Genomic DNA, 25,864 nt, shown 5'->3' with positions numbered 1-25,864 from the left:
GGCAAAACTATGAAGACAGTAACAAAATAGTAGTTGCTAGGGGGTGGATTGGGTGCAGAGATGAATGGGCAAAGTAGAGTGGATTTTTAGGGCAGTGACTACTCTGTATGATATTATAAGGATGGATACATGTCATTATACATTTGTCCAAATCAATGTCAATATCCTGGTTCTGAATTCGTACTATAGTTTTTAAAGATGTTACTACCATTGGGTGAAACTGGGCAAGGAGTACATGAGATCCCTCTACATTATATATTATAACTGCATGTAAAATTATAATTATCAATTTTTTATGCCCCTAGGCTTGAGAGGGGGCTGCCTAGGGAGGGCTGGATTCCACAAAAAAAAATTTAATATAAATAATTAAATTAGAATCACTAGTTCTGACCAAGGTAAAATAGCCCCTTTTCTCCCTGGTCCTCTGCCTTACAACTAAAAAACCCTGTATATAACATAAATAACACATAGTTGGAAGCTGGGAAGATGGCAAAGTAGGAGGACCCTAAGCTCATCTTGTCCCACAGGTACAACTAAATAATACTCACAACATAAATAACATCAGTATGAATAACCCAGAAAATGAGATGAAGACTGGCAGAACAAACTCCAAAACTAAATGTAGGAAACAGGCCACACTGAAGAAGATAGGAAGGGTAAAGACACAGATTGGGAGTGAAATGGACCATGGCCTTCTGGGGTGGGGAGGGAGCTAGTGGCATGGAGAAGGGTGAAAAACAGGCTATCACACTGGGAAGTCCACACATGGAAGAGGAATCCCCTAACATTTGGCTTTGAAAGTGAGAGGGGCCAATCTTTTGAGTTCTTACAACCAGTGAGACTTAAAGCCTGGAATTTTTTAAATCAGCAGGCTCCACTCTTGGAGAGCCCAGAAGACATCAGGAAGTGAAGTCCCTGACCTTAAAGAGATGCCCGGCAGCCACTGGAGATAGAGGGTGGAAGCAGCAGTATGAAAAACACCAGGGGCAGACAGGAGGTAGAGTTATTTACTCATCTCAGAACATGGCCTGGAGAGGCAGGTATCATGGGGAGACCCCTCCAGGAACAAGGGAGCTGGCAGGCACCATTTCCCTCCCCAGCCCCCCAGCATAGTATAAACACATGGCCACTTGCAGGAACCAGCATGTCACCTACTCTAGCTACCTAACTTGTTTATACCAAGCCCCACCTACCTGCATTTCAGCAGATCTGCCCTTCCCAGTCATGCTTTCCTCAGTTCCAGTGCTGCAGGACCCCTCCCCCAGAAGACCCCACCAAGACCTCATCTCCTGACCTGCACATTTTGTGGGGCCTCAGTTCTAGTGGCAGCAGCAGACCTCATTTCACAAGTGTGGGAAACAGAATGCCATAACAACCACTGGTGCATGTTCATTTAGACTCCGAGATCTCTGAGAAAACTTGAGATTGCAGGGTTAAAAATAACCCGAAAGGATCAGAGTGAAATGCCCTTGGGATGTGTGTGGTCTGTTCTAAAGTACACAGCAGAAGATGTTTTGTAGATAGGAAGCCAGCTGTAAACAGCACACTGTGCATTCCCTTCTTTGTTTTCTTATCCTGTGTTAAGGTCCAAGTACAATGGTGTTTACAATTAATCGATCACAGCCAGTTACAGATTTCTTTACTCCTTCTCCACTCCCCCTGCTTCACTTAACTAACCCTGTGTCCGTGGAATAATGTGCCTTACTAAGCCCCTGCTGTAAATCATTATAGACCTATGTCATTGTAGAAGGTATATTAGATTATGGAAAATAAACCTTGGCACCTTGGGCTGTTTGCTCGGGGTCCCCTGTGCCTCGCTATACTGTTGTCTCTTTTTCCCAGTTCCTCCGCCGCCTCAGGTCCCCGACTCTCTGAGGTTGACACACACGACCAGCACACTTTGTTAAAACATGCCATACCCAGCCAGGGACCAAACACTGTCCAAAACAGGCAAAGAGAGCTTCTGCAGATGACTGGAATGAAGGAAGAAGCAGCCAGGACTCAACAGCAAGGCACACACAAAGCCCATAGGAGACACTCCTGAAGTGTCAGGTCCCAGAGAACAGGAGACACTGCACTGCAGGGCACTACAGGACCTCTTCTTCATAAAGTCATTACCTTCAAGAGCAGGAGGCATAGCTGACTTTCCTAACACACAAAAACAGCAGGGTGTTAAACAAAATGAAGACAGAGGAATATGTCCCAAATGAAAGAACAGAACAAAACAACAGAAAGAGTCCTAAGCAAAATGGATATAGGTAATGTGCCAGAGAGAATTTAAAGTAATGATCATAAAAGTACTCACTGGACTTGAGAAAAGAGTGGAGGACATCAGTTAGACCCTTAACAAAGAGATAAAAAAGAACCAATCAGAGATAAAGAACACAAAAAATGAAATTAAAAATATACTTAATGGAATAACTGGCAGGCTAGAGGAAGCAGAAAAATGAATTAATGACCTCGAAGACAAAGTAATGGAAAGTAATAAAGCTGAGCAAGTGAGAGAAAAAAGAATTATGCAAAATGAGAATAGACTTAGGAAACTCCGTGACTCCATCAAGCATAATAACATTCGCATTATAGGGATCCCAGAAGAAGGACAGACAGAAGAGGGGGAAGGAAATTTATTTGAAGAAATAATAGCTGAAAACTACCCTAATCTGGGGAAGGAAGCAGAAATCCAGATCTAGGAGGCACAGAGATTCCCCAAAAAAAATCAACCCAAGGAGATAGTTTTTATTTTTTTAGTTATTATTTTTAAAAGATGTATTATTTATTTATTTATTTGTGAGAGAAAGAGCACAAGAGCATGAGCAGAGGGAGGGGCAGAGGGAGAAGCAGACTCCCCATGGAGCAGGGACACGGGGCTCTATCCTAGGACCCTGGGATCATGACCTGAGCTGAAGGCAGACACTTAACCAACTGAGCCACCCAGGTGCCCCAGAGACATAGTTTTTAAAATGACAAAAAGTAGTGATAAAGAAAAAATTTTTAAAGAAGCAAGAGAAAAGGAGAGTTACATACTAGGGAAATCCCGTAAGACTATCAGATTTTTCAACAGAAACTCTGCAGGTCAGAAAAGAGAGGCATTATGTATTTAAAGTGCTGAAAAGAAAAAAATCTACAGCCAGGAAGACTATCCAGCAAGGCTATCATTCAAAATAGAAGGAAAGACAAAGAGTTTCTCAGACAAACAAAACCTAAAGGAATTCATGACCACTAAATCAGCCCTACAAAAAATATTAAAGGGAACACTTTAAATGGAAAAGAAATATTAGCAGAAGTATAAAAAGGTGGAAGCACAGAATCAGTAAAAATAAGTATATCTATAAAAATCAGTCAAGGAATTAAAAAATGAAAGGATGTAAAATATGACATCATATACCTCAAACATGGGTGGGAGAGGAGTAAAGAATGGATTCAAACTTAAGTAACTATCAATTAATACAGGCTGCTATATGAAGAAGATGTTATATACAAACCTAATAGTAACCACAAATCAAAAACTACTAATAGATATGCAAAGAATAAAGAGAAAGGAGTCCAAGTATGTCACTAAAGAAAGCCAACAATCCATGAAAGAGAGCAAGAGAAGAAAGGATCAGAGGAAAACTACAAAAACAATGACAAAACAGGTAACAGAACGGCAATAAATACTTAACTATCAATAATTACTTTGAAAGCAAATGGGCCAAATGCTCCAATCAAAAGACGTAGGGTGACAGAATGAATAAAAAAAAAAAGACCTGAGGTGCCTGGGTGGTGCCATTGCTTAAGGATCTGACTCTTGGGCGCCTGGGTGGCTCAGTTGGTTAAGCGACTGCCTTCGGCTCAGGTCATGATCCTGGAGTCCCTGGATTGAGTCCCGCATCGGGCTCCCTGCTCGGCAGGGAGTCTGCTTCTCCCTCTGACCCTCCCCCCTCTCATGTGTTCTCTCTCATTCTCTCTCTCTCAAATAAATAAATAAAATCTTTAAAAAAAAAAAAAAAAAGGATCTGACTCTTCATTCTGGCTCAGGTCATGATCTCAGGGTTGTGAGATTGAGCCCTACCTCTGGCTCCATACTGGACATGAAGCCTGCTTAAGATTCTCTCTCTCTCCCTCTGCCCTTCCCCCCCACACCAAAAAAAAAAGGCCCATCTATATGCTGCCTACAATGGACTCACTTCAGACCAAAGACACCTGCAGATTGAAAGTGAGAGGATGGAGAAATATCTATCATGCAAATGGATGTCAAAAGAAAGCTGGAGTAGCAAACTTATATAAGACAAAACTGACTTTAAAACAAGACTGTAATAAGAGACAAGGACACTCTACAATTATAAAGGGAACAATGCAACAAGAAGATACGCAATTATAAATATTTATGCACTCAACATGGGAGCACCAAATACATAAACATAACAAATAAACATAAAGGAACTAATAGATCCTAATACAATAAGAGTAGAGGACTTTAACATCCCACTTACATCAATGGATAGATCATCCAAACAGAAAATCAACAAGGAAACAGTGGCTTTGAATGACACATTGAACCAGATGGATTTAACAGATACATTCACAACACTGCATCCTAAAACAGCAGAATACACATTCTTTTCAAGTGCACATGGAACATTCTCCGGAATAGACCTCATATTGGGCCATAAAGTAAGTCTCAACAAATTCAAAAAGAGCAAAGTCATAAGATGCATCCTTTCTGACCAAATGCTATGAAACTAGAAATAAACCACAAGAAAAAATCTGGAAAGACCACAAATACACGGAAGTTAAATAACATGCTACTAAACAGTGAATAGATCAACCAAGAAATCAAAGAGAAAATCAAAAATTACATGGAAACAAATGAAAATGAAAATACAAAAAGCCATAACATATATTGCATTATTTGTTTCAGAGGTATAGATCTGAGATTCAACAGTCTTGCACAATTCACAGCGCAAAAAAAAAGAAGAAGATAGCAGGAGAGGAAGAATGAAGGGGGGGAAATCGGAGGGGTAGATGAACCATGAGAGACGATGGACTCTGAAAAACAAACTGAGGGTTCTAGAGGGGAGAGGGGTGGGAGGATGGGTTAGCCTGGTGATGGGTATTGAGGAGGGCACGTTCTGCATGGAGCACTGGGTGTTATGCACAAACAATGAATCATGGAACACTATATCTAAAACTAATGATGTAATGTATGGGGATTAACATAACAATAAAAAAAATTTAAAAAAAAAAAAAGAAAATACAAAAAGCCAAAACCTTTAGGATGCAGCAAAAGTGGCTCTAAGAGGGAAGTTTATAGCAATACAGTCCTACCTTAAGAAGCAAGAAAAATCTCAAATAAACAACCTAACCTTACACCTAAAGGAGCCAGAAAAAGAACAAACAAAACCCAAAAACAGCAGAGGGAAGGATATAATAAAAAATTGGAACAGAAATAAATGATATACAAACCAAACCAAACCAAACAAACAAAAAAACCAATAGGACAGATCAATGAAACCAGGAGCTGATTCTTTGCAAAAATAAACAAAATTCATAAACCTCTAGCCAGACTCATGAAAGAGAGGAGAAAGAGAGAGGGAGAGAGAGAGGACTCAAACAAAATCAGAAATGAAAGAAGAGAAATAACAACCAATACCACAGAAAAACAAACTATTATAAGAGAATATTATGAAAAATTATATGTCAACAACCTAGAAGAAATGGATAAATTCCTAGAAACATATAACCTCCTAAAAGTGAAGCTGGAAGAAACAGAAAATTTGAACAGACTGATTTTAAACAAGGAGATGGAACCAGTAATCAAATAAAACTCCCAACAAACAAAAGCCGGGACCAGACGGCTTCACAGGCAAATTCTATCAAACATTTTAAGAAGAGTTAATACCTATTCTCAAACTATTCCAAACAATTGAAAAGAAAAAACTTCCAAATTCATTCTATGAGGCCAGTAATACCCCGATATCAAAGCCAGATAAAGACCCCCCTACACATACACACACACACAAACACACAAAAGAGAACTACAGGCCATTATCTCTGATGAACATGGATGCAAAAATTCTCAATAAATACTAGCAAATCAAATCCAATGGTACAGTAAAAGAATCATTCACTACAATCAAGTGGGATTTATTCTTGGGTTGCAAGCGTGGTTCAATATTCACGAATCAATCAACATGATATATCACATTAATAAGAGAAAGGATAAAAACTATATCCTCATTTCAATAGATGAAGAAAAAGCATTTGACAAAGTACAACATTTATTTATGATAAAAATCCTCAACAAAGTAGGTTAGGAGGGAACATACCTCAGCATAATAGACCTCATATGAAAAAGCCACAGCCAATATCATGCTCAAAGGGGAAAACTGAGAGCTCTTCCCCCTAAGGTCAGGAACAAGACAATAATATCCACTCTTACCACTTTTATTCAACATAGTACTGGAAGTCCTAGCCACAGCAATCAGACAACAAAAAGAAATAAAAGGCATCCAAAATTGGAAAGGAAGAAGTAAAACTTTCCCTATTTGCAGATGACATGACACTCTATAATAGAAAAACTTAGACTCCACCAAAAGACAACTAGAACTGATAAATGAATTCAGTAAAGTCACAGGATATAAAATCAATGCACAGAAATCTGTTACATTTCTATACACTAATAATGAAGCAGCAGAAAGAGAAATTAAGAAAACAATCTCATTTATAATTGCACCCCAAATAATAAAATACCAGCAATAAACTTAACCAAGGTAAAAGACCTGTACTCTGAAAATTATAAAACCCTGATGAAAGAAATTGAAGATAACACAAACAAATGGAAAGATATTTCATGCTCATGGAGTAGAAGAACAAATACTGTTAAAAGATCCATATGACCAAAGCAATCTACACATTTAATGCAATCTCTGTATTAAAATACCAAAGGCAGTTTTCACAGAACTAGAAAAAATAATACTAAAATTTGTATGGAACCACAAAAAAAAAACTATATAGCCAAAGCAATCTTCAAAGAAAAACAAAACTGGATGTATCACAATTCCAGACTTCAAGTTATATTACAAAGCAGTAGTAATCAAAACAGTATGGCACTGGCACAAAAACAGACACAAAGATCAATGGAACAGAAAAGAAAACACAGAAATAAACCCACAATTATATAGTCAAGTAATCTTTGAAGGAGCAAAGTATATATAATAGAGAAAAGACAGTCTCGTCAACAAATGATGTTGGGAGAACTGGACAGCTACATGCAAAAAAAATGAAACTGCACTACTTTCTTATACCATACACAAAAATAAACTCAAAACTGATTAAAGACCTAAATGTGAGACCTGAAACCATAAAAATCCTAGAAGAGAGAAAAGGCAGAATTTCTTTGACATCAGCAGTAGCAACATTTTTCTAGATATTTCTCCTTAGGCAAGTGTAATAAAAGCAAAAATAAACTACTGCAACTTCATCAAAATAAAATGCTTCTGCAGAGCAAAGGAAACAATCAACAAAACTAAATAGCAACCTACAGAATGGGAGAAGATATTTGCAAATGACATATCCAATAAGGGGTCAGTATCTAAAAATATAAAAAACCTGATACAACTGAACACTCCAAAATGGGCACAAGTTATGAAGAGACATTTCTCCAAAGAAGAAGAGGGCTAACAGACACATGAAAAGATACTCAACATCACTCATCATCAGGGAAATACAAATCAAAATTACAATGAGATATCACCTCACACCTATCAGAATAGCTAAAATCAACAACATAAGAAACAACAGGTGTTGGAGAAGATGTGGAGAAAGGGAACCCTTGTGCATTGTTGGTGGGAATGCAAACTGGTACAGCCACTGTGGAAAATGGTATGAAAGTTCCTCAAAAAGTTAGAAATAGAACTATCCTATGATCCAGTAATCACACAACTGGGTATTTACCCAAAGGAGACAAATATACTAACTCAAAAGGATACATGCACCCCCATGTTTTTAGAAGCATTATCTACAATAGCCAAATTAAAGAAACAGCCACATCTATTGACTAATGAATGGATAAAGAAAATGTGGTGTGTGTGTGTGTGTGTGTGTCTGTGTTTTTATATATACATACTGTGGAATATTACTTAGCCATAAAAAGGAATGAAATCTTGCCATTTGCAACAGCATGGATGGAGCCAGAGAGTATTATGCTAAGCGAAATAAGTCATTCATGAAGACAAATACCATATGATTTCATTTGTACACAGAATTTAAGAAACAAATGAGCAAAGGGAAAAAAGAGAGAGAGAGAAAGACAAACTAAGAAACACACCTTAACTATAGAGCATAAACTGTTGGAGGGGGGAGTGGGGGTGGGTAAAATAGGAGATGGGTATTAAGGAGTCACTTGTGATGAGCACTGGGTGATGTATGGAATTGTTGAATCACTAATTGTACACCTGAAACAAATATTACACTGTGTGTTAACTACACTGGAATTAAAAAAAAAATGTTTATGACTAAACCTAAAAAAATGTGGAAGACCTCAGAGAAATTTATACATGTTATTTAGAGAAATCAAAAAAGACTTAAGGAAATGGAGGGATATAACATATACCATGTTCATTGATTGAATGATTCAATGTTGTCATCGTGAATGACAATGAATCAATATTGCCATCCCCCATCATCATGGGATATGTCAGTTCTCTTCAAACTAATCTACAGATTCAAAGTATTTCTTTTTCTTTTCTTCTTTATTGTGTAAATGGAGGTTTGAACCTCTTAATCTCATTTACCTATTTTGCCCACCACCCCCTTTCCTGGCAACCACCAGTTTGTTCTATTTATAAGTCTTGTTTTGTTTTAGATCGCACATGTAAATGATATCATATGGTATTTATCCTTTCCTGTCTGATTTATTTCATTTAACATAGTACCCTCTAGGTCCATCCATGCTATCACAAATGGTAAGATTTCATTCTTTTTTTATGGATCAGTAATATTCTATTGTGTGCGTGTGTGTGTGTGTATATGCGCACGCGCGCGCACACACACACACACACACACATACACATACCACATCTTTACGCATTCATCTATTGATGGACACTGAGGTTGCTTCCATACCTTGGCTGTTATAAATGCTGCAATGAACACGAATCCATATATCTTTTCAAATTAGTTTTCTAATCAAAATCTCAGCAAATGTATTTGTGGAATTTGACAAGTTATTTCTAAAACTTAAGTGGAAATACAAAAGTTAATTTTAAGCAAGAATGAAAGTAGAATGGTTAATCAAATTGAAGACTATTCACTAAATTGAATACTACATAACAATGAAAGTAATAAACTATAGCTACATGCAACATGGATGAAATTTATAAACAGAACATCGAGCAAAAGAAGCCAAACATAAACAAGAATATATGTATGATATCACTTCTATAATTTTCCAAACAACAGGTAAAACTAATCTATAGTGTTTGAAATCAGGATAGTATTACACCTGGGGATTAGGTAGTGATTGAAAGGTAAAACGGGGGTTTCTGTGGGTCTAGTAATTTTCTGTTTCTTGATTCTTGTGTTTGTTAACATGGGTAAATTATTTCATGGTGTACACTTAACATTTACACTGTTTTTTTAATGTGTTTTTCTTAAGATTTTATTTTTAAGTTAGTTCTATAACCCAGCATGGGGCTCGAACCCATAACCCTGAGATCAAGTTTCATGCTCCACCAGCTGAGCCAACCAGGCGCCCCTACACAGTTTCTTGATTTGGTAACATTTACACACACATCAAAAAGAAAAAAAATAAGGAAGTTTTTTATATACTGATAAGGAATGATCTTTAGAATAAATTACAAAGATAGTGAAACAAGATAATTGCCTTTATGTGTACATAATAAATCTCTGGAAAGATATAGTAAATAAGTAACACTGCTTGCCTCCATTGATGGGGATTAAGTGTCCAAGGAACAGGAGTAGAAGATAAATCCTTCATTGTATATACAACTTACATCTTTTGAATGTCAAACCAGGTAAATATGTTAATTATTCAAGAAAATTTAAAAATAAACATAATGCAAATTACCTTTATAAAGCAATAGTATATTTTAAATTGGGGTTATAAACTTCCCCAAAAGCCAACTCTGATGGATCAAGTTTGTTAGATAATTTCATAAATTATAGGGTTCTTAAAATATTCCTTCCCTGCAGCTTAGCTAATATTCCTTAGAAGTACTCTGATGATATCAAAGCAGAACACCACGGATAGAAAAAAAATAACTCTGATATAATAAGTACAAATAATTTAATGTCTGTATGTCATAGACTACCTATTGAATTTTACTTGAAAACCATATAAAACAATTCTAAGCTTTTCCCATTATACAATTTATGATCAGTGATAGCAAGGACTATTAAGATGCCTAAAATATGAATGTCTTAGTTTATTAATTTTCAGATCATGTAGCACAGAAATCAAAACAGTTGTTCTTCCATATTTAGCTTTAAAATCAGATTTGAAAGGAATCCAAGGATCATTCCCCAGAAGCAGCTGAAATATCTAAACCTATTTCTCAATGGTTACTGCCTTCAAAGAATATGAGACCAAAGGTTGAAGATGCCCTATGAAAAAATAAATAAAAACCTAAAATGTATAGCATAAGCTATATAAATATATATATGGTACAAACGTAAGGATATATAAAAATTTACATAGTTAACTGGCTAATTTAAGAAGGCTTAGAGTTCCAAAAGATGCTTGGTTATTAAATTCTCCTTTACAGACCTAAGCCTCCATTCACCATACATTTAAAAATATTTCCCTCCCTACAGTAAATTGTGATAGTTAATGATTATTTCAATTCAAGATAATGATAACTTTCAAATTTAAGATAATGAATTTATCTTTGTCAAAAAAATAGATATCATATTTTTGTAAAAGAAGCAATGCCTACAAAATTCTATGATTCTATATGTCCAAAATGTCAGCTTGGTCTTTTATGTTGCTAACAGGTAAATCCAAATCAATTGAGATAATAAAATTATAACTGAAAATCATCACCATCAATTGTTTCTTTCCCCCACCCCCCCAAAAGGGCCATAAAAGGGGCCAGAACATTTCCTTCAACATTCCAACTGTGAGGGTGAAAAACCTATTTTGTTCATCTACACAAAAGTGTAAGGCCAGATCTACTCAAATCATTGAAACAAACAAACAAACAAAAATCTTACAAGCAGAGAAAGAGATAAAATCAATATGTCAATATCTGCGTAGGTAATATTTTTAGTGATAAAAAACAGGAATAGTACAACTCTTGACTGATCTTTAAATTTTTTAATATTCTGAAATTTCTGCTATATTACTTACTTTAAAATTTAAGATAAAATAACCAAAATTAGATCCAATCTAAATAAAGAAATTCCATCTAGTTTTAGCAGACATCTAAAATATAAATTTCCTCCTCTCAAAATATACTGGATATAATAAATATAATATAATTGATGGTGAATCCTAAAAGACTGTAGACATAACATTCATGAATATTGAAGGTTAATGATTTAAATAGTACAGTATGCACACAAGTGAAAAAAACTTCAGGTAAATAAAACAATGTCTGCATAACTGCCATCGTTTTTCCTCACATACTTATATAAAAACAAATTTACTTCTTTAAACTCTGTCTATATAGTGATGATTCCTTATTAAACTATTACCATTCAACAAAATAAAATAAGCACTATCTTGAGTTCTTAGCAGTGACTGCCTGCCTCCATTATTCACCTACCTCAGTTTGAATAGTACTTGCTAATCTGTGTAAATTTACTTCTCAGGGGTTTCTTTTTCTTTCATTAACATCAAATTTTCCTGTGATGGCCCTTCTCATTCACTGCAAAGAGTTAGATTGTTTTCCAAATAATAAACAAATATCAGGTTATTTTTCAGTTAAATTACAGAGACAGATAATGAAATACAAATTTTACTTATCTCCAGGGGGATTATCAGTTGAGTAGATGTAAATTATGTTCTAGGTCTAATTGACACCAACATTAGAAACATTAAAGTTTGGTAATTTGTTACAAATAAAATCTAGTAAATTTTCCCATATCCATTCATTTAATTTTCTCTTTCTGATTATTAATATTTCATTCTAAAATGGGAGAATCTAAATTCTGATCAAATTACCATCTTGGAAAACATTAAGCTTGTATGTGTAGTATTGCTCAACACTTAGTACCAACATTTTTGGAATCTAAAACTTTTGTCTCAGGGTTTTTTTTCATGTTAAAATATTTAAGCAAAAGAGTTTAGTGTAGGACATAACTGCCACGATCAAAAGGTGTAAAAAAACATTTAGCATTTACTTGACTTTTAAAATTTTAGGTCTGAGTTTTCAGCACCATGGCCTAGGGGGAAAAGAAATGCATCATTGCTGCAGTGCCAGTTTATAGCAAGAACAGAAATGGTAGGAGTTCCCCATTAGATGATTGAATCTAATCAATTATGAATTTTCTATGAAAATAAACTACTATAAAAGCAAGCATAACATCAAATTATTCCAGATATTAAGATTCTGAAAAAAATCTAGTCTTTCAAAAGTTAACCTGAAACTTCTCAGGAAATACTTTTCTCATACATCAAGAAATTGTTTAACTCAGACATTCTTACCGTTCTCGGTTAAATTTAAGAGAATGAAGAATAGCTGGCCTTTTTTGTCTAAGATTCCACAAATGAAGGGTATCATCTGAACTTGCACTAACCAAAGCACCCTGAAACAAAAAAGAAGACAAGTGAGTGACTTCCTTAAGAGTTTTATTTAAGCAAAAACAACAAGCTAATTCACTGAATTTTTCACTACTTGAAGAGTTATTTGTATCTATATAACCTAGAAATATAAGGAAAAACAATTGTACATACTTCAATCAGGAAGGCTAAGAATGCTGAGTAGAAGGAAGTGAACTACTACATATAGATTGGTCTGGATGACTAGCTCAAGTCATATGCATTTACCACTAGAGAGAATTAATTATTGTAAGCATCATTAGGACTATTAGGGATTTTTGTATTTTCTTTGGGAAAAACTAAGTTTAATTTTCTTGTCTCTAATATTCACACACATACCATGTAGCTTCCAGAAAAGAAAATATCCAACGAGTTTTAAAATTGCAATCTGGTCACATAAAAATTCATCATTTGTAAGGATTTTCTGTACAGTTGGAAAGTATATATCCTTTCTAAAAAGTATACTTGGTATAATTTATTTTCAATAGGTAACTTATTTCAAGAAGCTTCATCTATGGGGCACCTGGGTGGCTCAGTTGGTTAAGCATCTGCCTTTGGCTCAGGTCATGATCCCAGGGTCCCATTTCAGCTCCCTGCTCAGCCGGGAGTCTGCTTATCCCTCTCCCTCTGCTTCTGCCCCTCCCACCTCTCTCTCTCTCAAATAAATAAAATCTTTTTAAAAAGAAAAAAAAAAAGCTTCATCTATGATAAAAGAAAACATCTTTGATAAAAGAAAATGTTTCTCCAGCTAGAAATCAGTATAACTACAAAAATAATACCAATTTTTTACATTACATCCAAATACAGATGAATTATATTTCAAATACAATAGGCTATTTTCTACCTCTTAATATGGCAGACACCATAAGGGCAGATAACTAGTGGCCATGTATGATTTCATACATATATATGCTTAAACTATTTACTTGAGTTAAGTAAGAACATCTTAAACTATGTCAGAACTTTCATGAGTTTCCCAGCTAAAAATGCCAATGCTTGCCCTATGACGAAGCCTGACTCTAGAGTACTGACTATGTTCTATAAAAGAGATCTTGCAGAATCATGGTATCCTAATATACCCAAAATTCTTTTCATATTTTCCAAAGTAATCTGTTACAAGTAACCTTTCATAGTTTATAACATCAACTACATATATAAAATGATTATCCCATTTAGATGATCAGATATAGTTATACTGAAATTCCTAAGATTTATTTCTTCTTTAGGAATTAAAAGAGAGAAGATAGAAACTGTTACAGAAGAACATTTAGATTCCTAAGATAAAGATGCTCATGCATCCTATCATGCTTCTCTTCATATTGTGTACCTGTGATTTTAGACTCAAAGAATAGCTTTTAAAACACAAATTGTAATCCAAGAGTATACCCATTAAAATATGTTAAAAATGTATATAATTTGCATATTTGTATGTAAGTATATAAATACACATGCTAAAAGAGTTATACGTTGATATATACATTTTAACATGAACTCAGAAATAATTACATTCCATGCAATAAAATATATTCTATATATGCCTTGAGGAATTTTATGTTTGTTTGCTTGTTTTATTTATAAACCATCTCCAAATGTTACTTATATACAAACTAGAATGTTATTAGGATTGCTTACAAGTGCTTGATAAGCTCATTTCTTTTCTTTCTTTCTTTCTTTTTTTTTTTTTGATACAGGATACTGATCTCCTTTCTAAGGACAATGGAAATTCACTTAGAATAGGGTGAGGATAGAACATGATATTTGAAATTAATAAAACATTCTCTAAATAGTTATGTGCTATACAAAAGACATAATATGCCAAAGGCAATGGAATTAAAGGCAGCATATATTCAATAATATATAATAATAATAGCCAAATAAATCTAGGAAGGAAGTCAGTATTATTAGTTCTATGATAAAAATGGGAGACAACTTATCATTTTGGAGGGATGTGAATAGGACCACTTAGCATAACAACACCAACAGAGAATATAAGACACATGAAAGTAAGCACATCAGCAGGGTGTCTAGGGCTTATTTACAAAAGCAAAGTGAATCTATAAGAAGCACAATAATAAAGATCTATGAAAAGATTAAAAACTGAATAAAAACAGCAGCTGTGAGGTCAGAGACTAGGAAGTTTGGGAAAAGGTAAAGAAATTGAGTGTGAGAGGAGGAAAAGATGGTGGAAGAATAGGGGACCCTATTCCAACTGGTCCCCTGAATTGAGCTGGATATCTACCAGACCACTCTGAACCCCCATGAAATCAGCCTGAGATGTAAAAAGATACATCTGGATCTCTACAAAAAGAATATCGCAGGTGGTTGGTGTCAAGGTATGAAGTGGGGAGCCGTGATTCTGAGGGCAGATTTCGGAAGATAAACGGAAGGGGGAGGGAGGCTTTGGGAGCCTGCACTACTGGTGTGCAAAACCCTCCCGGGCTGGGGACGGGGCACAGACTTGCAGACCAGTAGCGTTGAGGAAAGGACTTTAGGGCAGCCCCCCGACCAAAACCTGGAGCCTGGGGCCATGCATGGGAACTGGGGGTGACTGGCGGTTTTAGAAGCACAAAGGGCAGAGACATGCCTGGACCTGGAAGCTGAGGGGCACACAACCCAGGATGCTGCAGTTTTTAGCAGCACAGACAGAAACGGAGATAGAGTGGCCTGGAGAGCTCAATGAAGAGCAGACTGTGATCTTTCTGTTCTGAGACAGAGGGTTAGAAACGGTCTCTTCTGCTCTGACTCTTGGAAGAGACACAGAAAGCCACCAGGGAAAGCCACCAGAGAACAAAAGCCCCCCCCAAAAAAAAACAGTTTTCACTGAGCCCAACCCCTCCCCCGATAGGGGGCAGGGCAACTCTGCCCAAACAGGGTTGCCTGAGTAACAGCATGGCAGGCCCCTCCTCCAAAAGACAGGTTGAGAGAACAAGAGGCCGACAACCCTAAGGTCCCTATAAAACAGGTGCATCTTGCGTGGATTGTGTTGGACTCTGTATATTCCCTCAACCACCCCTCAACAGAATGGCTAGGAGGAGGAACCCTCCCAAATAGGAAAGACTCAGAGACTGTGACTTCTGCCACAGATTTACAAATGGATACAGATATAAACAAGATGTTGGAAATGGACTTCAGGGTAACAGTTATGAAGACGATAGCTAGAATGGAGAAATCAATTAATGGCAACATAGAGTCTCTAAGGACAGAAATGAGAGCTGAACTGACAGAACTTAAAAATGCTATTAATGAGATCCAATCTAATCTAGATACCCTAACAGCTAGGGTAAATGAGGCAGAAGAATGAATTAGTGATCTGAAAGACAAATTGATAGAAAAGAAGGAAAAAGAGGAGGCCTGGGAGAAACAGCTTAAAATCCATGATAACAGAATTAGAGAAATAAGTGATGCCATGAAACATTCCAATGTCAGAATTATTGGAATCCCTGAGGGGGTGGAGAGAGAGGATTAGAAGATATATTTGAGCAAATTGCAGCTGAGAAATTCCCTAATCTGGGGAATGAAACAGATATTCATGTCCTAGAGGCAGAGAGGACCTCTCCCAAGATCAAGGAAAACAGACCAATGCCCCAGTATGTAATAGTAAAACTTGCAAATCTTAGAAACAAGGAAACCATATTAAGGGCAGTTAGGGGGAAGAGATTCCTTAGGTACAGAGGGAGGAACATCAGAATAACGTCAGACCTATCCACAGAGACCTGGCAAGCCAGAAAGGGCAGGCAAGACATATTCAGGGTACTAACGAGAAGAACATAGAGCCAACGATACTTTATCCAGCAAGGCTATCATTTAGAATGGATGGAGAGATGCAGAGCTTCCAAGACTGGCAGAAATTGAAAGGATATGTGACCACTAAGCCAGCCCTGCAAGAAATATTAAGAGGGGTTCTATAAAAGGAGAAAGACCCCAAGAGTGATATACAACAGAAATTTACAGAGACAATCTATAGAAACAAGGACTTCACAGGCAACATGATGACAATAAATTCATATCTTTCAATAATCACTCTCAACGTGAATGGCCTAAATGCTCCCATAAAATGGCACAGGGTTGCAGATTGAATAAAAAGACAGGACCCATCGATATGCTGTCTACAAGAGACTCATTTTGAACCTAAGGATACATCCAGACTAAAAGTGAAGGGACGGAGCTCCATCTTCCATGCCAACAGACCTCAAAAGAAAGCTGGTGTAGCAATTCTTATATCAGAGAAATTAGATTTTAAGCTAAAGACTGTAGTTAGAGACACAGAAGGACACTGTATCATTCTTAAAGCATCTATCCAACAAGAAGATCTAACAATTGTAAATATCTACACCCCCAACATGGGAGCAGTCAACTACATAAGCCAACTGTTAACCAAAATAAAGAGTCATATTGATAATAATACATTAATTGTAGACCTCAATACTCCACTCTCAGCAATAGACAGATCATTTAAGCAGAAAATCAACAAAGAAACAAGAGCTTTGAATGACACACTGGACCAGATGGACCTCATAGATATATACAGAACATTCCACCCTAAAACAACAGAATACTCATTCTTCTTGAGCACACGTGGAAATTTCTCCAGAATAGACCACATAGGTCACAAATCAGGTCTCAACCGATACCAAAAGTTGAGATTATTCCCTGCATATTCTCAGACCATAATGCTTTAAAATTGGAACTCAATCACAAGAAAAAAATTGGCAGAAATTCAAACACTTGGAAGCTAAAGAACACTCTGCTCAAGAATATTTGGGTCAACCAGGAAATCAAAGAAGAACCTAAACAATTCATGGAAACCAATGAGAATGAAAACACATCAGTCCAAATCTATGGGATACTGCAAAGGCAGTCCTAAGTAGGAAATACATAGCCATCCAAGCCTCACTCAAAAAAAGGAAAAAACCAAATTCACCAACTAACTTTACACCTTAAAGAACTGGAGAAAAAGCAGGAAACGATGCCTAAGCCACATATTAGAAGAGAAATAATTAAGATTAGAGCAGAAATCAATGAATTAGAAACCAGAAACACAGTAGATCAGATCAATGAAACTAGAAGCCGGTTCTTTGAAAGAATTAATAAGATTGATAAACCACTGGCCAGACTTATCCAAAAGAAAAGAGAAAGGACCCAATTTAATAAAATTATGAATGAAAGGGGAGAGATCATGACTAACACCAAGGAAATAGAAACAATTATTAGAAATTATTATCAACAACTATATGCCCATAAATTAAGCAACCTGGAAGAAATGGATGCCTTCCTGGAAACCTATAAACTCCCAAGACTGAAACAGGAAGAAACTGACAACCTGAATAGGCCAATAACGAGTAACGAGATTGAAGCAGTGATCAAAAACCTCCCAAAAAAGAAGAGTCCAGGGCCTGATGGATTCCCTGGGGAATCCTACCAAACATTCAAAGAAGAAATAATACCTATTCTCCTGAAGCTGTTTCAAAAAATAGAAACAGAAGGAAAGCTTCCAGACTCATTCTATGAGGCCAGCATTACCTTAAACCCAAACCAGGCAAAGACCCCATCAAAAAGAATTTCAGACCAATATCCCTGATGAATATGGATTCCAAAATCCTCAACAAAATCCTAGCTAATAGGATCCAACAATACATCAAAAGGATCATCCACCACGACCAAGTGGGATTTATCCCTGGGAAGCAAGGGTGGTTAAACATTTGCAAATCAATCAATGTGATAGAGCACATTAATAAGAGGAGAGAGAAGAACCATATCGTCCTCTCAATTGATGCACAAAAAGCATTTGACAAAATAGAGCATCCTTTCTTGATTAAAACTCTTCAGAGTATAGGGATAGAGGGAACATTCCTCAAGTTCATAAAATCCATCTATGAAAAACTGACAGCGAATATCATCCTCAATGGGGAAAAGCTGAGAGCCTTTCCCTTAAGATCAGGAACACGACAAGGATGCCCACTCTTGCCACTATTGTTCAATATGGTACTAGGAGTCCTAGCAACAGCAATTAGAAACAAAAAGAAAATACGGTATCCCAACTGGCAAAGAAGAAGTCAAATTCTGTCTCTTCATAGAAGACATGATACTTTATGTGGAAAATCCAAAAGACTCTACCCCCAAACTACTAGAACTCATACAGCAATTCAGTAATGTGGCAGGATACAAAATCAATGCACAGAAATCAGTTGCTTTCTTACACACTAACAATGTAACTGTAGAAAGAGAAATTAGAGAATTGATTCCATTTACAATAGCACCAAACACCATAAGATACCTCAGAATAAACCTTAACCAAAGAGGTAAACGATCTATACTCTAGGAACTACAGAACACTCATGGAAGAAATTGAAGAAGACACAAAAAGTTGGAAAAATATTCCATGCTCATGGATCAGAAGAATAAACATTGTTAAAATGTCTATGCTACCCAGAGCAATCTATACCTTCAATGCCATCCCGGTCAAAATTCCAATGACATTTTTCAAAGTGCTGGAACAACAATCCTAAAATTTGTATGGAATCAGAAAAGACCCCGAATCGCCAAGGAAATGTTGAAAAAGAAAAACAAAGCTGGGGACATCACGTTGCCTGATTTCAAGCTATATTACAAAGCTGTGATCACCAAGACATCATGGTACTGGCACAAAAACAGACATATAGACCAATGGAACAGAAAAGAGAACCCAGATATGGACCCTCAACTCTATGGTCAAATAATCTCTGACAAAGCAGGAAAAAATATGCAATGGAAAAAAGACAGTCTCTTCAATAAATGGTGCTGGGAAAATTGGACAGCTATATACAGAATGAAACTCGACCATTCTCTAACACCATACACAAAGATAAACTCAAAATGGGTGAAAGACCTCAATGTGAGACAGGAATCCATCAAAATCCTAGAGGAGAACATAGGCAGTAATCTCTTTGACATCGGCCACAGCAACTTCTTTCAAGATATATCTCCAAAGGCAAGTGAAACAAAAGCAAAAATGAACTTTTGGGATTTCATCAAGATAAAAACTTTCTGCACAGCAAAGGAAACCGTCAACAAAAGAGGCAACCCACAGAATGGGAGAAAATATTTGCAAATGACACTACAGACAAAGGACTGATATCCAAAATCTATAAAAAACTTCTCAAACTCAACACCCAAAAAACAATAATCAAGTCAAAAAATAGGCAGAAGACATGAACAGACACTTCTCAAAAGAAGACATACAAATGGCTAACAGACACATGAAAAAATGTTCATCATTATTAGACATCAAGGAAATTCAAATCAAAACCACATTGAGATACCACCTTAACGCCAGTTAGAATGGCAAAAATTGACAAGACAAGAAACAACAAATGTTGCAGAGGTTGTGGAGAAAGGGGAACCCTCTTACACTGTTGGCGGGAATGCAAGTTGGTACAGCCATTTTGGAAATCAGTGTGGAGGTGCCTCAAAAAATTAAAAATAGAGCTACCCTGTGACCCAGCAATTGCACTACCGGATATTTACCCCAAAGCCATAGATGTAGTGAAAAGAAGGCCATATGCACCCCAGTGTTCATAGAAGCAATGTCCGCAATAGCCAAACTGTGGAAAGAGCTGAGATGCCCTTCAACAGATGAATGGATAAAGAAGATGTGGTCCATATAAACAATGGAATATTACTCAGCCATCAGAAAGGATGAATACCCAACTTTTACATCAACATGGATGGGATGGGAGGAGATTATGCTAAGTGAAATAAGTCAAGCAGAGAAAGTCAATTGTCATATGGTTTCACTTATTTGTGGAACATAAGGAATGGCATGGAGGACATTAGGAGAAGGAAGGGAAAAATGAAGGGGGTGGAAATTGGAGGGAGAGATGAACCATGAGAGACTATGGACTCTGAGAAACAAACTGAGGGTTCTAGAGGGGAGTAGGGTGGAGGGATGGGTTAGCCCAGTGATGGGTATTAAGGAGGGCATGTATTGCATGGAGCACTGGGTGTTATATGCAAACAATGACTCATGGAACACTACATCAAAAACTAATGATGTACTGTATGGTGACTAACAAAATTAAATTAAATTAAATTAAAAAAAAAGAAACTGAGTGTGAGATGGATCAGGGTGACTACTTCAGGCTAGACAATGTAAACAACTGAAGGATGTTGAAGGCTTGTCTTTTTACTTATTCAGCATAGAGGCAAAGTTAGGGACTTGAAGATAATTCTCAGAGGATGGAAACCAGAGAAAATTACCTGGAAACAAATTATGCCTGCTAGTACACTACCATGCAGAAGGCAAAAGGCTGAGATCTCCCCACTAGAGTAACACAGAGACTTCAAAAAGGTTGGCATTCTTAATACTAATGACAACTATTACAATAAAATATTTTTTTAAATTTCCCTTTTCTTTCTTATCTCCCTCTCTCATTGTGGTACCCCATAGCAAGTATACCTACAAGGTAAAATGTGCTAGGTTTGTCAATAAGGAGAATCTCACTGACTTCCGAGAAAGAGTTTGAACCGAGATAAGTAAAAAGTGGACATCTGCCAACATCACAAATTTTTCATGCCCTAAGTGTCTCTGATACAAAATTTTATGAACCATTTTACCCATGTTTATGATTATAAAATTCTTAGAAAAAACATATATGAAAATATATGGAGATATGGAATAAAAGATCATTCATACCATAAGAAAACAACCAGTGGTACTTCATTTTTTTTTTCCTCAAGGCATTAGTTCAGTCTGCTAAGTGCCTGAATTTGGTATGGCACAAATTTTTAAGGCATTTTTGCATTGACAGCTAGGTTAACTGAAGACAGCTCTAAAAGACACAATGATCCACTTAAAATGTGAGTAAAAAATATGAGTCCAGAAGGCCTTAAGAAGCCTTTAACTGATGGAAGATCTGTAACTTTTCTGAGCTTTTAAAATACATACTCTGTCTTTAGGAAGTTCCTCGTCACCATAGGTCTATAGAATAGGGATAGGGTAGGGAGCCAATTGTCATAATAGCTATGGATACATAAATAAATACAAATGCATACATGTACCAATAAATATATCTGAATATAGATAGATAGATAGACAGACAGATAGACAGATAGATAGATAGCAGAGCCCATAGGTAAATAACTGAAAAAGTTATTTCCTGAAAGATAAGGGCAAAACATGAAGTTAATGCTGATTATAAAATTTAAATTAGTATGCTGAAGAAAAGTTTAGTAGTCGATGGAGCAATTAGAGTTTTAGTAATTTTTTAAAAACATGTAAATAATTAATCTGCAAATTATGCTGCATAATAACAGAATCTTCTGATATATGCAACCTTTCTCCTTTAAAATATAATAAATTGACAAATACTGAAGTAGTCTTTTATAAGAAATGTGACCATGAATAATATTGCACACATATATATCTTTAAACATTTAGAATATATAAAAAATAACACATTTAAGTACAAATATATTTTATATATCATAATATAAAAAAGATCACATCAACTAATGTAGTGTGTATATGTACGTCTCTGTGATAAATAGTCAAGAAAATCCTTACCTCATTGATCAAGAATTGGAGCTGCAGGACAGCTGCACCACTTTCATGTTGGCAATAACAATCAACGCCAGGTCTCCCAAGTCTAATATATTAAAAGTCAAGGATTCTAACATTTTAATTAGTACTAATATTAATGAGTAAAGTAAAAACTAACTTACTTAGCATCTAGTGTTTTGCTTTTTAGTTATCCTTATTTTTGTAAATACAGAGTCAGAAAATCTTAGTTGATACAAATTATATAGCATAGGACATCAAGAAAATGGCCAAATAGGACATCTCTTGCACATATCACCTCCTTGACAACAATAATTTGCCATTCATGCACAAACAAAAGTGCCTTCCTGGGAGCTTCCAGATCTAGATAGGAGACTGTGAAATCACAGTGCAGTCCAAGAATGAAGAGAGTTGTTCTGAGAAGGCAGGCCTACACCAGGCAGCTGATTTACTGACTGTAGTTTCAGCTACAGAAACAGAAATACCTCTGTACCCCTGAAAACTCAGCTATAAATAGCATATTCAGCTTGGGGTCTGTCACCAGCATGTACTATATGCCAAGCGATCTGGAAGCATCACCCACGCATCAAGTGATAGTCATACAAACTTCATTTCAACTGTGGATCCAGAAGTGGTATTTGAACCAGCTCAAGCTCTTCTTGGCTGCAGTGCAGGAGCCCCTGGAGGTAAGCCCACCAAATTCAGGCAGATCAAAGATCTGAAATGGCCTTGTAACTGGGCTCCAGCCCATCCCAGCCACAGTCTAGGAACAATCTTGCTGGTACAGGGACCCTGTTGGAGACACTCTTGTCTGTGCCCCTAGAGATCCTGAAAGGGCCCTATATGTGCTCCATCTTCCTCACAGCAACAGTCAGTCAGTCTTCCAGCAGTCCTGAGGGTCCAGGGTCCCAGCAGAAGACATTCCCATCTGTGAATCTGAAGATCTGGGAAGGGCCTCATCCTCTACTCCCCACCCTTCCAGTCACAGTCCACAGGTAGGCATGCTGGCATGAGAACCAGGCTGCAGACACGCCCATCTGTGCTCAGAGGAATCCTGAAAGGGCCAATATATGAGCCCAGCCTCCTCCCAGTCATAGTCAGGGAACAGTCCTGAGGGTCCAGGGTCCCAGTGGGAAACATTCCTGGATACAACCCTGATGACTCTGAAAGGGCCTTATATTCAGCTCCAGATCCTCCAACAGCAATCTATGAATAGTCCTGCTGCCATAGAGACCTAGCAGGAGACATTCCTGTTTGTACTCCCAGAGATCCCTACCGTGGGTACCAGCCCCTCCCAGCCTCAATCCATGAGCAGTCCTACAGGCACAGGGACCTGGTAAGAGACACAACTGTACCCTAAAAGATCCTGAAAGGGCCCTATACTTGGCTTGAGCCCCTCTGGCCATGGTCAGGGACCAATCCAACCTATCCGGTGACTTGGAGGGAGACATCCCATCTGTGCCCTCAGAGCCAGGTCTGCAAACCTTAATCTTGGCTGTGGAATGTGAAACAGCCCTGAGGCTCAGTTCCAGCACCTCTCAGCCACAGTTCAGGACCAATCCTGCCCACCCAGGGAGCCATCCAGTAATGAGGCAACAGTTCTCCCAGGGATCTGATGGGAGCCACACCTACCATTTACCTGATCATAGGCCCACTGACTGTTTACCTGATAATAGGACCCACATGTGGACCTTTGTCTAGTACCACCCTACTGATAAGGTACTAGAGGTAACAGTTGCATGCACCCAGGGACCAGAAGTGATCCACACTGGCCTAAGCCCTGGTAACAAGCCCAACCACAGACTCCACTGCAGATCCAGTAACAGCCTTGTAACTGGCTCCAACACAGCACATCAAAGCAGAGCTTCAATAACAGCCCTGATCACACAAAAGAATTAGCAAAGACAAAGACAAATCATCTGAAATTAGCCACTTAGAGGAACAAGAAGAAGGAAGAGTGAAGAAAGCCTAAGTAAATTATGGGATACCAACAAGCAAATGGGCACTTGCATCATGAGAGTCCCAGAAGAAAAAGAAGAGGAGAAAGAAGCAGAAAGATCATTTAAAGAAAAAAACAGCTGAAAAATTCCAAAATCTTGGAAAAGATATAGACATCCAGGTACAGGAAGCTCAAAGGAACCCAAGCAAGATCAACCCAAAGATTACGCTGAGAAGTAATATAACCAAAATGCTTAAAGTCAAAGACAAGGAGATAATTTTGAAAGCAACAAGTGAAAAGCAATTTGTCACTACAAAGAAACCCACATAAGATTATCAGTGGATTTCTCTGCAGAAATCTAGCAGACCAGGAGTTAGTGGAATGATATATTCAAAGTAATGAAAGAAAAAAACCCTGCCAACCAAGAATACCATACCCAGCAAAACTGTCTTTCAGAAATGAAGGAAAGATAAAGACATTCCCGGACAAAGAGTAGCTAAGGTAGTTCATTACCACTAAACCTGCTGTTACAAAAAATGTTAAAGGGAGCTCAAGCTGAAATGAAAGGACACTATGTAACAACATGAAAACAAAAGCATAAAACTAATTCGTAAGAGTAAATAGTTAAATTCAGAATACCTCAGTACTGTAATGGTGGTATATAAATCACTTTTATCTCTATTATAAAAACGGAAGATAATATTTAAAAAATTGTAGCTATAATAATTTGTTAATGGATGCACAATATATAAAGATATAAAATGTGACAATAGCATAAAATTTGGGGGGAGGAGAAGTAAAACTGTAGAGTATTTGTATGTGATTGAAAGTGAGTTGTTATCAGCTTAAACTAGACTATTATATCTCTAAGATGTTTTACATAAGTCTCATGGTAACTAAAAAGAAAAGAAAATCTATAGTATTTACATAAAAGTTAAAGAGAGAAGAATTAAAGCACATAAAAATATATACAAAAAATAACACAAATTAAGAGATGAAGAAAAGAACAAAGGAACTAAAAAATTCAGAAAACAATTTAAAAATGGCAATAGTAAGTACTTAGCAACCAATAATTAATTTAAATGTAAATAAACTAATTCTTTAATCAAAAGACACAAAAGTGGCTAAATGGATAAAATACAAGATCCAAAGATATGTGGTCTATACAAGACACTCTCTTTAGCTTTACAGATACACACAGGCAGAAATTGAAGGGATGGAAAAAGATATTCTATGCACTATACTGATGTCAGATAAAACAGACTTTTAGTCAAAATCAGTGGCAAGAGGAAAAAGTTGACATAGTGATAAAGGGGTCAATTCATCAAGAGGATATAACAATTATAAATATATATGTACCAACACTGGAGCACCTATATATTTAAAGCAAATATTAGAACTGGAGGGAGAAATAGAAGGCAATACAATACTAGTAAGACACTTAAATACCCCACTTTCAACATCAGAGAAATCATCCAGACAGAATTAATAAGAAAACAGTGGACCTAAATAACACTACAGACCAAATGGACCTAACAGACATATAAAGAACATTCCATTCAAGAAACCAGAATTGACATTCTTCTCAAGTGCATACAAAACATTCTCCAGGATAGATCATATCTTT

At 36.8% G+C, this 25,864-nt stretch overlaps 1 protein-coding gene across 1 annotated transcript in view; it reads right to left on the bottom strand.

The window, feature by feature from the left end:
- The window catches only part of STXBP5L (syntaxin binding protein 5 like), a 432,652-nt gene that overhangs the window by 291,651 nt on the left and 115,137 nt on the right, over nucleotides 1-25,864 (bottom strand). Inside the window, exons 4-5 of the mRNA XM_032406647.1 lie at nucleotides 22,305-22,386; nucleotides 12,650-12,750 (exon numbers count right to left, since the gene is read on the bottom strand). Coding sequence (XP_032262538.1) covers nucleotides 12,650-12,750; nucleotides 22,305-22,386 — 183 coding nt within the window. The remainder of the gene's footprint in view (nucleotides 1-12,649; nucleotides 12,751-22,304; nucleotides 22,387-25,864) is intronic.

The sequence above is a fragment of the Phoca vitulina genome, unplaced genomic scaffold, assembly GCF_004348235.1.
Source record: "Phoca vitulina isolate PV1807 unplaced genomic scaffold, GSC_HSeal_1.0 scaffold8, whole genome shotgun sequence".
Lineage (NCBI taxonomy): Eukaryota > Metazoa > Chordata > Mammalia > Carnivora > Phocidae > Phoca > Phoca vitulina.
Note: the sequence above shows the minus strand (reverse complement) of the source record. Positions and strands in the feature narration are given on the sequence as shown.